The 12,854-nt window shown below is 45.3% G+C and overlaps 1 protein-coding gene across 1 annotated transcript in view; it reads left to right on the top strand.

Annotated features, from left to right (window-relative positions):
- EPRS1 (glutamyl-prolyl-tRNA synthetase 1) overlaps positions 1 to 12,854 on the top strand; it is a 112,782-nt gene that overhangs the window by 35,983 nt on the left and 63,945 nt on the right. The window contains 6 exon segments of the mRNA XM_044292339.1: positions 414 to 540; positions 1,382 to 1,574; positions 2,920 to 3,091; positions 3,246 to 3,479; positions 5,091 to 5,175; positions 6,885 to 6,944. Of these exon segments, the coding sequence (XP_044148274.1) occupies positions 414 to 540; positions 1,382 to 1,574; positions 2,920 to 3,091; positions 3,246 to 3,479; positions 5,091 to 5,175; positions 6,885 to 6,944 (871 nt within the window).

Here is a 12,854-nt window from a genome sequence, read left to right as displayed (position 1 = left end):
AGATATATATATATATATATATATATATCTATATCTATCTACCTCATGTAATAAAAGAGAGAGTAAGATTGCTTTGACCAACTTCTGTGTCAGTGTTCAGTCTTTCTACCACGCATGGATTTTAACCCCCTGAGGGTACATTGATTCGGAACACCAGAGTGTATCTTAAATGCCCTAATTAAGTGTGGCTTTAACAGTGTACATAATCTTTAGTGCTACATTTCTTCTGCGGTGGTGATTTATAAATTTATAGCTAGGCACGGCTTTCCGGGGCGATAACCGCATTAGAGAAGCCGAGTCTGTGGTCCCTCCACCTTGCCACCGTTTATTGGTGTCTTTATGAGATGGTCCCTGTAGTCCTCTGGTAAAATGCAGTCCTGCGGTGTGACAGTAAAGTGTGATTATGTCCTCAGATACCTACACATCGGACATGCCAAGGCCGCTCTTCTCAATCAGCATTACCAGGTGACCTTCAAAGGGAAGCTCATCATGAGGTTCGATGACACCAACCCAGAGAAAGAAAAGGAAGATTTTGAAAAGGTAAATGGACGTTCTGTATGCTGTCCCTGTTCAGTATTACCTGATGGGTCTACCGCAGCTATACTGTATTAACCTCTGGACACTCCGTTCTGTCCCTTAATATTATGATGCTGTGAACGCACAGACACTGCAGCCGTAAAACCTCTGATCTCTTGATTAACCCCTTGTAAGCTGATGGTGGCGTACAATGAGACAGTAAAGAAGGTGTATCACAGGGAATAACCATGATGTGATCTGTACCCATCTTTCAGGGAAAAAAAAAGCTAAATATTGCTTTAATAACATTTGCACCTATGACGCTTTCTGGCCTGTTACATGTGCACTTGAGAGCTGAAGACATCTGTGTTGGTCCCATGTTCATATGTGCCTGCATTGCTGAGAAAAATTAAGTGTATGCAAATGAGCTTCTAGGAGCAACGGGGGCGTTGCCATTACACCTAGAGGCTCTGCTCTCTCTGCAGCTGCCGCACCCACTGCGCTTTAATTTACAGGGACAGGCAGTGAAAATATCATCATTTCTGGCCCTGTCAAAGTGGAGAGGGCACAGCAGTTGGAGAGAGCAGAGTCTCTAGGTGTAACAGCGACGCCCCCGTAGCTCCTAGATGCTTATTTGCATATATTAAAATATCACTCACTCACACACACACACACACACACACACACACACACACACAGCCGCTCTTTAAGATGCAAACCTTGTGCAGTATTAAATGCTTTGTCTGTACATTTTGTACTTGCACCCACATAACTTTATAACCTGTACCGTCGGTGGTGGTCACTGGTCCTAAAGAAAGACCTCTAAGCTCTAACATGTCTATTCCCTTGCTGGTCTTGTTCTCAGGTTATTCTGGAAGACGTCTCATTGCTTCAGATCAAGCCCGACCAGTTCACGTACACATCTGATCACTTTAATAAGATTATCGAATATGCTGAGAAACTCATTCGAGAGGGAAAGGCTTATGTGGACGATACCCCCGCCGAGCAGATGAAGGCAGAGCGCGAGCAGAGGACCGTGTCAAAGCACAGGAACAACAGTAAGAACCATCCAGGAGAACAGAGCTGCACATTACATGGCTAGGGACTGGGCAAACAAACATTGCTAATCTCCAGATATCTTTAGCGCCATCTAATACAAATCTACAAAACAAAGGTCGTCCGTCATTTAAGGACATTCCTTTTTCTCTCTTGGCAAGGTTGTTTTAGTTCTGGAACATTAGTATTCTGCATAGTGCCGTTCCTCTATCACTCCTCCTGGGAATATGTGATCAAGTTGAAGACTGAGCATTGCCATCCCCTTATCACTTATGTGCTTAAAGGGGTTGTCCGGGTTCAGAGCTGAACCCGGACATTCCTCCATTTTCACCCCGACAGCCCCCCTGACTTGAGCATCAGAGCAGTTCATGCTCTGATGCTCCTCTTTGCCCTGCGCTAAATCGCGCAGGACAAAGGCATTTTTGGAGATCCAGTGACGTACCGGGGCTCTCCATGGGGCTGCCAGGAAGCTCAGTGATGTCACCAGCACTGAAGGGTGGGATTTAGCGCTGCCCTAGCCCACCCATCAGAGCCGGTGACGTCATCGAACACGCTGCCGGGCGGAAGCAAAAGAGCCCGTGCCCTGCGCGATATAGCGCAGGGCAAGGCAGCGCATAAGATGCTCCGATGCTAGCCTCATGGGGGCTGCCTGGGTAAAAATAACGGGTTCAGCTCTGAACCCGGACAACACCTTTAAAGGGGTTTTCCCAGAGTAATAGCATACCACCTATCCACAAGTGTCTGATCATGAGGATCTGGGCACTGGGACCCCACCGATCATGAGAATAAAGTTTCATATCCCCCATTTTAATAGGGTAGACAGTCAAGCGTGCACATTACCGCTCCTATCAAAGCCCTTGAGAGTCCCGGAGACAGAAGAGCGCTGTATTCTCCTGTCATGCTTGACACGGGGCCCTGATCTTATTGGTAGCTCAGACCCCCCTCAATCAGACAGTTATCCCGTTGTCATTTTGGGATGACCACTTTACATCCGTCCCTGCATTGATGTATGGTATGGAGAAGGGCCCAAATGACAGCATGGTTTATCTCGACAGACAATACAGTGCATTATGTGGGAATACTGGTTCTTGTTTGCAGAAAACATGGTTTGCAAACCTTGCTCAGCTTGTATATCATCATACATATGCGCCCCACTTAAACACCTCTCACCCAGATGAACCTCCCAACCTGGATCTTCTCCAGTCAAAATACCTTTTTTTTTTTTTTTTTTAAATATAATTTAGTTTTCCAATTAGATTATATTAATGTGAACTGCGCCCTGGCCGCAATACATATTCTGGTTAATAAATCCTGCACTGTGAGTATGAGACATGTTTCTCCTCGTAGCGGTGGAGAAGAACCAGCAAATGTGGGAGGAAATGAAGAAGGGCTCAGCGTTGGGTCAGACCTGCTGCCTTCGAGCTAAAATTGACATGAACTCCAACAACGGATGCATGCGAGACCCCACGTTATTCCGCTGCAAGACTCAGCCACATCCCCGGACTGGGGCCAAGTACAAGTGAGTAAATCCAGGTTCTGACAGAGGGTCCGGCCGGCAGTGCTCATTCAGCTCTCATTAGTCAGACATTTTTACTAATATCAAAAATTGCATTGTTGTATCCGGATAGTTCCTTAATTATTTATTTTTGTCTGTCCTGTGCTTTCCTCTGCAGCATCTACCCCACCTATGACTTTGCCTGCCCAATAGTGGACAGTTTAGAAGGAGTCACGCATGCGCTGAGAACGACCGAGTATCACGACCGGGACGAGCAGTTCTATTGGATCATCGATGCCTTGGGAATTAGGAAACCTTACATTTGGGAGTACAGCCGCCTGAACCTCAACAACACTGTCCTGTCCAAGAGAAAACTCACCTGGTTTGTTAACGAAGGCCTTGTGGATGGTTGGTAAGTGCAAAGCTACCAATATACACACTGGATATGGAGAACCAACCGAGAAACCTGTGCTTGTTATGTAGAGTTGAGCACTGGTCAGGCTCATTGATGAGTTCAGTTCATCTCACAACTGTGGGTTTTCAGGTTGCTTTCTGAAGATTTGTAGGGTTGGGCAGTGAGCTGCAGATTATGGGGCTGCAAGAGAGGAATCTTAATTTTGCAAGGGGCAGATAAAAGGCGGGCAAAGAGGGAGGGCCGGGGAAGATCAGAGATTGTGTGGAGGTATCGAGGGATTGGGTCAGAGGTGTATGGAGGCGACTGGTTGTGGACGGGCTTGTATGTCGCTGAACTAAATTTGTTGTGCAATGGGGAACCAGTGAGGTGGAGCTGTTTAACCGGGCAGCAGAGTTAATGGGGTTGTCCACCTTTTATTAAAGGGGTATTCCCATCTTAGACAATGGGGGCATATCACTAGGATATGCCCCCATTGTCTGATAGGTGCGGGTCCCACCGCTCAGACCCGCACCTATATTGAGAACGGAGCTGAGAACGCTGTGGCTGGAGGTTCCCAGATTTCCCGGGGTCCGATCACCACCAAGCGCAAATCCCAGCCTCTCCCATAGAAGTAAATGGGAGCGTGCCGCGCATGCGTGGCCCATGCTCCCATTAATTTCTAGCTTCGGTGCTGAAAGCAGACAGCTCCTTCAACCTTTAGGCTCCATTCACACGTCCGCAATGTGTTTTGCGGATACACGGAGACACGGATCCGCAAAACACGGAAAGCGGCAATGTGCGTTCCGCATTTTGCGGACCGCACATTGCGGACCGCACATTGCCGACATAATAGAATATGCCTGTTCTTGTCCGCAATTGCGGACAAGAATAGGACATGTTCTATTTTTTTGCGGAAACGGAAGCACGGATGCGGAAGTGCGGATCCGCAAATGTGGATGCGGACAGCACATTCCGTCCCCATAGAGAATGAATGGGTCCGCACCCTTTCCGCAAAATTGCGGAAAGGATGCGGACCCATTTTGCGGACGTGTGAATGGAGCCTTATAGACTGAGCTTTATTACTGCAGTGCTGTTTCTATTGATCCCACCGATGGCTTATCCCCAGCATAGGCCATCACTTAAAGAGGCTCTGTCACCAGGATCAACCCTATTAAACAGACATACTGGCTGGTAGGGCTCATCATGCTGAATAAAATGGTTCCTCTCTTTTGTCTGTGTGTTAAACGACTGCAGAGAATCTTAGGTTATCCCGAGACAGTGGACTTATGAGACTGGTGAACGTGCAGCTGTGATTAGTTGGTCTCCCGCCAGTCTCTTCCTCCTGGTTGTTCTTGACACAGGAAATATGGCTGCTCACATTCTGGTGTCGAGAGGAACCAGGCAGTAGAGACCACTTGGGGGACCAGGTAAGTGTTGGGGGTATGACTCCATAATGATTGCTGAGCCACAATATTTCAGCCTGTTCAGTACAACAGGACCTTTAACCTTAAGTTGTTGGACTGAATAGCATGGTAAGCACAGCTAGATTCTTTGTCTACCATATCCACCATGCTTTACACAGAAAATAATGCATTATTTTTCCTTTTCCTCTGCCTCTTTCTATTGTAGGGATGACCCCAGGTTCCCAACTGTGCGAGGAGTTCTTAGAAGAGGAATGACTGTGGAGGGGCTGAAACAGTTCATAGCTGCACAGGTCAGTGCAGGAAGAAATTATCGTCCCTGCCTGAAGGAGTATTCTCATCTCAGACGCCTGTGATGGCTAACCTCCTGCACTCAAGCTGTGGTAAAACTACAACTCCCAAGATGTACACTTGGCTGTTCTCAGAACGCCTTAGAAAGGAATGGAGCATGCTGGGAGTTGTAGTTTCACCACAGCTGGAGTGCCGGAGGTTAGCCATCACTGGTATACACTAGAACTGTCTGATAGATGTAGTTCACACATCTCTAGAACAGCGGTCCCTGCTTGAATAAATGTGAATGCATGCATGGGGGACCCCTGTTCTGGAAATTAGTGCGGGTCCGCATCTATCAGACGTTTCCTTGTCTAAGGGGACGATGCCCCCTTTTTATTCCGCAACAGAATGTAAGTTGGGATATTATCTCCCTTAAAGAATATACGAAAATACATCCATAAGAAGTACATACATGCTTAAAGTTACAGGCAAAAGCCAGAGGCTGGGCTACTTACCTTGTCCCTTGGTGATGCTGATGCTAATTCCTGATGGAATCTGCCATTATTCCACAGCTAATAAAATGTATAAAGACCGGTGTTCCTACACCCCAGCCTCCATCCCCTGTGCGCAGAGGTGGACTGGGAACTTAAAGTGGCCTAGGAAAATAAAAAGCAAAGTGGCCCCATGTTTTAGGTGGGTCCAAATTGACAGAAGGCGCAGTCAACAATACCGTAGCGCAAAATACCGTCCCCCAGAACCATATACCATATTGTAGTCCAATATATTGCCCCAAAACCTCTCCCTCTATGGTAGCCATCAATAGATGCCATTTTCTGTCATCCTCCAGTTGTCTCTGACTAGGATATAGAACAGGGGGCTTAGTAGGTGAGATGCGGGCTACAACAGTTGAATTCAGGAGGGCATGTGTGGTCGCTGGCCAGAGTACCTGATTCTAAACAGCTTTAATTACCCCTGAGAGAGCATTATGTACTTGGCCAGCGGCAGAGAGAAGGGTTTGGGTGCTCCACTGGGTATTGGCCCACCAGGAAATTTCCCTGTAAGGTCTATGACCAATCCGCCCCTGCCTGTGCGCTGCAGTAAGATGCACCAAGGCAGATGCTTTATAAATAAGGTGCATTCGTCTGGGCCCCGCCGCTGTTCAAAAAGTCTGAAATTATAGCCTTCGCCAGTGGCGTAAAAGCTTTAATTAATGCCCCCCATTGAGTATCACAACCTCCTGGTATCCTGCAGGTGATGTGAGCATGCTGATGGAAAAGCGTAGGATTCCCTATAGTTGGTTTACGATCTTTGGTGAATTGTCGCCCCCTAATGGTATCCTTTTTCATTTTTAGTAAAAAATAAATATGCAAACCTTAACAGATCAAAAATTTGGAATCCATCCCAAGTAGCCGAAGGACGTTTGTGAAAATCCATTGCTGTAGAGATGACCCCATTCAGATGCTCAAAATGTATTTGTTCAGTGAATTAGCCGACACGTAATAGCGATACATAAGAACAGCGGGTCAGAGGAAGTTAGTTGGGTCCTGTTCACACATGATAGAAATATAGGCATTTGCAGTGATTGATGGCCTTGTGTTCCTGGAGCTGCCTTAATAGAAGACATTGTGATATCATAATTTTAGTGCTGTATTTGTTCCTTAGTGATGTCAATGGGGTAAAAAAAAAAGTTCTTAAAAAAACCTTTACGTTTCTGTGGTTCTGTTTGCAGGGCTCCTCCCGATCTGTTGTGAACATGGAATGGGACAAAATCTGGGCATTTAACAAGAAGGTAAACGGCGACTCCCTGCAGTGTGGTTTGGAAAGCTGCTCTGTCCATTAGAGCGCCCCCTACTGACCTCTCGACTACTGCCCTAGTGGTCTGCAGTACATGGGTAACACCATGTCCTGCAGGCTCCTTAGACCTAAGGCGTTACTGTAACACCCATACCTTATTCCTATCCTATCTGTGAATGTCTTCATGACTCCATTGACTCGCCCCCAACCAAACGTTGACTTGTGGGAACGGATCTTGGCGTGAATTTTCTCAGTAAACTCTGCATTTCATTTTTCTGCTTTCAAGCTGCGAGCTATCTGTAAGAAGGTATTACTGGACACTTATTTTTCTTTTCTTTTTTTTGTTCTTTTCTTTTTATTTGGCCTTTGGCATATAGCTTCCAGTTGTGTAAGCGTACATTGCCAACTCCATCATTTTATAGCTTAACGAAAAAAAGAAATAATGAACACAATCACGTGACTGTCGCGCTGAAGAGTCTCGCAGCTGTAGCTTAAAATAAGTGTCGTGTACAAAGGTGCATTCACTGCCACAGAGAGAAGATTGCAGCAAGCGTACCATCACCTGGCAGTGGGAGCTCTATTAGGATGACTCTTCGTGGGGATATTTCATATGTTAGTTCACATTGAAGTATATTAGGATGTAGGTTGCGCAGGTTTGCTGTCCTGCCTGATCTGACGTCAGGCATGGAGAGAGACTTCTGCAGTCTGGGCTGTTGTGTTCTGGAACCCTCTGACACCTAGTGAGGAGCATGCACAGGTCCCATTAATTGCTATAGGACCCGTATATGATGCTTGCTGTGTCAGACTTTTGCCTTGTCAACTCCATGGCCGACATCAGATCAGGCAGTGTAGAATATGTATGGGTGCCCCTTTTAAACACAACTTTTACCATCTTCCCTTTGCTTCTTCTTAAGGAGACTGTCTCATCTGAGACATTGGTGACATATCGCTAGGATGTGCCAACAATGTCAGGCCATCTCTGGGACCTGCACCTATATCCAGAATGGGACCCCTGAATCGAGCAGAAAGCAGCTGCGTCTGTGCGGCCGTCCTCCATTTCTATGGGGCTGCCGAGAATACCTGAGCGCTGGCTCGGTTAACTCTGGCAGTACCATAGAAGTAAATGGAGCAGTGGCTGCGCTTGCATGCTGCGCTCTACATTCACATCTACGGGACTCTCAAATAGCCAAGCAGGATATTTTCAGAATTCCATTTTGGAGATAGTTTTGGGGCCCACCTCTGAGACCAGAAACTATCTGTCTGGTGGCATATCCTAGCAATATGCTATCAAAGTCCCAGATGAAACAACCCCTTTAAGTAGAAAAGAAACAAATAACCTGATGCTTCCCTGTTTTTTGTGTAATATAGATTTTGCCTTTTTTTTTTTTTTTTTTTATTACTGAAAGAACAAATCCTGTATGGCTACTTTAAAAAGAAAAATCAGCAGACTGCTGTTTGCAGATCTATGTCTCTATATCACTTTGAATGCGTACCAGTGTCAAGCTTGTTAGAGTTAAGGTACACACAACATACACCTTAGACAGCTGTATATTCAGCCAAAAGCTGTTCCTCCTGATGCTTCCATGCATACTTTGCTTTGTTGAGCATGCATGTGTTCTCAAATAGAAGTCCTGTGAGAACAAAGGACTTGGTGTGTTTGAAATCCAACTACCCAGTCCTTCTTTTTCCTGTGTCAGGGTGGAGTCTGGACACCGCCAAACACATAAGACAGTTGGCCACTTCGGCCGACCTTTCTTTTATATGTATGTGCGCCCGGAACATTTGTTACACAGAATCTTTCATACATCTGAATGGTTTTTATTTTCTGCAGCAAGCACGTGGATTGCTTACAGGCACATTCAGTTGAGCGAAACAGTCACACACTTTTGCAACTAATTTTCCCAGTGTGAATATCCCTGTAATATTCCTGGCAGTCTGATTAGATTAGAAAAAGGGTCTCCCCCCCCCCCCAATTTTTTGGGGGCAATTCTAACATTGCAATTGTTGCCCAGAAACCATCCATGGGCAAGAATGGCTGTTTCTGGGTGAACAAAAATAATGAAGACCCTTTTTCTAACGGGAACCAGTCATCAACGTTATGCTACCCATACTAACGGTAGAATAAAGTAGAGGCAGGTGAGTGGATTTCAGCGGTCTGTCATTTATAAGTTAAAAGTAAGTGGTTGCCGAGAACCAACATCACAATCATTGCAGACTGGGCCTAGAAAAGAGTCCCGGCCATCTGAGAAGAGTCCTGGTTATTCATGAATTCCCTGCTCTCCTGCCCACCTGCTGATGACTGACAGGCTTCTATCCTAGTTTTCTCCCTTTCTCTCTAGGAGAGAACTGCCAATCATCAGCAGATGAGCTACAGGAGCAGGAGATTAGGAGTAACCATGACTCTTCTCAGGTAGATTTGACTCTTTTCAAGGCCTGTGCTGTAATCATTATGATCCTGGTTCTCAGCAACCACTTACTTTTAGCTCATGAGTGACACACCGCTGACATCAGCATTTCTGTCACTACTTTATGCTGCCCTCAGTGAGGTCTGCATAAAGTTGATGACAGGTTCCCTTTAAAAAAATAAGCCAGGCTGTCAGGGATATTAAAGGGGTTATCATCAGTGTAGAGAGAGTTAATACAAGGCACTTACTAATGTATTGGGACTGTCCATATTGCTTCCTTTGCTGGCTGGGTTCCATCACATTACACGGCTCGTTTCTGGGGGTTACGACCACCCTGCAGAGTAGATACGAGGTAGGCTGGAATAGGAGCTGCTGCACATTCATGCTTATTGCACGGTCCCGGTCACCAGAGGGGCTGGCACTTTTTCATGTAGTGTGCAAACACGACCACCGCTGCTGGATTGCAGGGTGGTCGTAACCCCTGGATAACAGCAGTGTATAATTTGCTGAAAAAATTGATCCAGCCAGCAAAGGAAGCAATATGGACAATCACAATACAATAGTAAGTGGCTTGCATTAACTTTCTGTACATGATAAATGTCATTTGCTGATGTGAGACGGACGGTTTTAAGTGTATATTCACACAGTCCAGATATGTTGCAGAAATTTGTGTGACTGTTTCATTCTTCTGAATGGGTCTTGCAGAAATCCCCCGTCCCAGACAGGCCCACCATGATTTGTCGCATAAGCCTGTGATTGCTAACCCCCGGCACTCCAGCTGTGGTAAAACTATGACCCCCAAGGTGTACACTTGCTTGGCTGTTCTCAGAACTCCATAGAAATGAATGGAGCATGCTGGGAGTCGTAGTTTCACCACAGCTGGAATGCCGGAGGTTAGCCATCACTGGCATAAGATCCATCATCAGCAGCTTGTTGGTCATTTTCCAAATATAAAGCCTGTGATGTGCAGAGAGCTGCTCTGAATGTTCACCAGTTATCACCCGGACACCACCTAATCCAATTCTAAAGGGCTTTTTAAAGGGGACCACAGGAGGCCAGCTTTCTTGCGCCTTTTACGCAGTGAATGCACCTTGTCTACAGTGAATTCTGCTGCCCTTCTACGCCTCTCCCACAATATCCAAGCTACTAGAATTTGGTTGGTCCCTGTGCAGAGTAATGACCCCTCATCTTCCAGCAGTGACCTGTATAAGCCCTCCGAGATTGTGAATGTTGCTTAGTCCAGAGGTTTGTGATTGTGTTTTGTTCAGGGGCTGGCTGGATCATTTTCACCATAGATCAGGCTACGTTCACACTTTGCCTCTACCATGGCCTGAGTTGTCACCCTGCATCTCATCAGTGGGTCAGTATCATGGTTTCTGCAGTAGTTAAGTCTTCATGAATTCATCCATCCTTACAGACCGTGTCCAGCCAGGCCCTGCACTGCTTCGGCCTAGTCATCATCTGTTTTTTCTGCCTGACTTCATACGGAAATGATCTGCTTGCCTCTGCTTGTTCAGCATGTGCCCTTCTACCTTGTGGTTGTCCTCAGCCATAATGTTGATGAGTGACGTAAATTGGTCTTGAGTCTAGGCAGGAGGGTTAGCAGCAGGTATGGGACGATAATTCAAATGATTAGAAACGAGAATTGTGCTGCGTAAAGGTTACTAGAAAATCCTGTGCTGATTAGTCTAACGTTTTAGAGGTTGGAGTTCTGTTTTACTGATACAGAGCTCCAAATCCCCTGCATAGACAGATTTTAAAAATAAACTTTTAACTACCTGCAGCCCCCACTAGAGGGAGCTTACGACTTGATGGGATACTAGTAACAGTACACAGTAAGCTCATAAGCTCCCCCTAGGGGTGTCTGTAGGCAGCCAGTATTTTATCTTTGAAATAGGTTTTGTGCTGATTTAATATGTTATTAGTGGGAAATGTTTCTGATACAGAGCTCCAAATCCTAGAAAACACATTTTAAAAATATACAGGGCGACTTCTCGCTGGTCTTTGTTTCCAGCACTGCACCGTCCATGACTACTCCATATGTCGCTACAATCACTGGCCTCAGCATTCACATGCTTTTCATAATTTTTGTGGGCTTGGAAATCCACTTTGAATCGGATATTTATGGAGTGGACCTGAAACTGTGTAAAAAAAACGGATCAGATCGCTATACAGATGTATTAATCCACGCAGAACCTATTTAGATAAAACTAATCGGGTGTTCGGGGCGGACCTGCAGCGTTGCTGTCCAGTATAGATGACTTTATCCAAGACTTGCATATTGATGACCTGTTGTCAAGATAGATCGTCAATATATTGATTAGTGAGGGTTTGATGCTCAGCACCCCCCGCTGGATCAGCTGTCGGAGGGGGCCCCCGTTATTGGTACAAGCATAGTGAGGCCCACTTGAATGGGATTGAGCTGCAGAAAGGCTATGCGACTGATGAATGTGACGTCATTGGCCTAGGTAGCAGCTGCAACTCTCATACAATCACCGCAGCCCCTTCAAGCAACTGATTGGTGGGGGTTCCTAGAGTCAGACCCCCACTGATCAAATATTGGTGATCTGTCATGAGGGTAAGTCATCGATTTATTTAAATCCCAGAAAACACCTTTTAAAGGCTATGTACTAAATACATAAAGGGAATCAACAAGGTAAAAGAGGAGAGAATATTTAAAAGAAGAAAAACTGCTACAAGAGGACATAATTTTAAATTATTGGGGAAAAGGTTTAAAAGTAATATCAGGAAGTATTACTTTACTGAGAGAGTAGTGGATGCATGGAATAGCCTTCCTGCAGAAGTGGCAGCTGCAAATACAGTGGAGGAGTTTAAGCATGCATGGGATAGGCATAAGGCCATCCTTCATATAAGATGGGGCCAGGGGCTATTCATAGTATTCAGTATATTGGGCAGACTAGATGGGCCAAATGGTTCTTATCTGCAGACACATTCTATGTTTCTATGTACACCTTCGGGGACAATTTTTTTATGTATTTAGGATAGCATTTTACTCATTTTGAGCTAAAAATATTTTTTTCAATTGGTCTTTATTAAAAAATATTGAGCCTTTCTGTCACAAAGGGTTAACTGTTTTTCTAGCTGTATGAATGATACTTTCACTTTGTGAGGGTCATCTAATAACCCTTATCTCTAAATTACTAAACAGTCATAAACACTTATTTAAGCCTCATTCTGTAAGATAAGAACTGAGCTAAGGTCAAAGATGAGGAGCCCTCCGTGCATTAGGGAGCAGAGAGAAAATTCAGATAAACTGAAAGCTGTGCAGGGAAAACGGCTCATCATTTTTAATAAAGACCAATTGAAAAAGTGAGTACAATGGAATAATAAAAATAAAAAAACATTTGCACCAAAGGTGTACATAGCCTTTAAGCTGGGCATTGTAGTTCATCTGACTGGATTCTCTGTAGCCTGACCCTTTAAAGTGAATCTGTCACCATCATTCTCCCTATCAAACTGTTTGCATAGACACATAGCTC

This window comes from Bufo gargarizans, chromosome 4 (assembly GCF_014858855.1).
Source record: "Bufo gargarizans isolate SCDJY-AF-19 chromosome 4, ASM1485885v1, whole genome shotgun sequence".
NCBI classification, from domain to species: domain Eukaryota; kingdom Metazoa; phylum Chordata; class Amphibia; order Anura; family Bufonidae; genus Bufo; species Bufo gargarizans.
The sequence above is the reverse complement of the archived record's forward strand: the minus strand, read 5'-3'. Positions and strand labels throughout refer to the sequence as shown.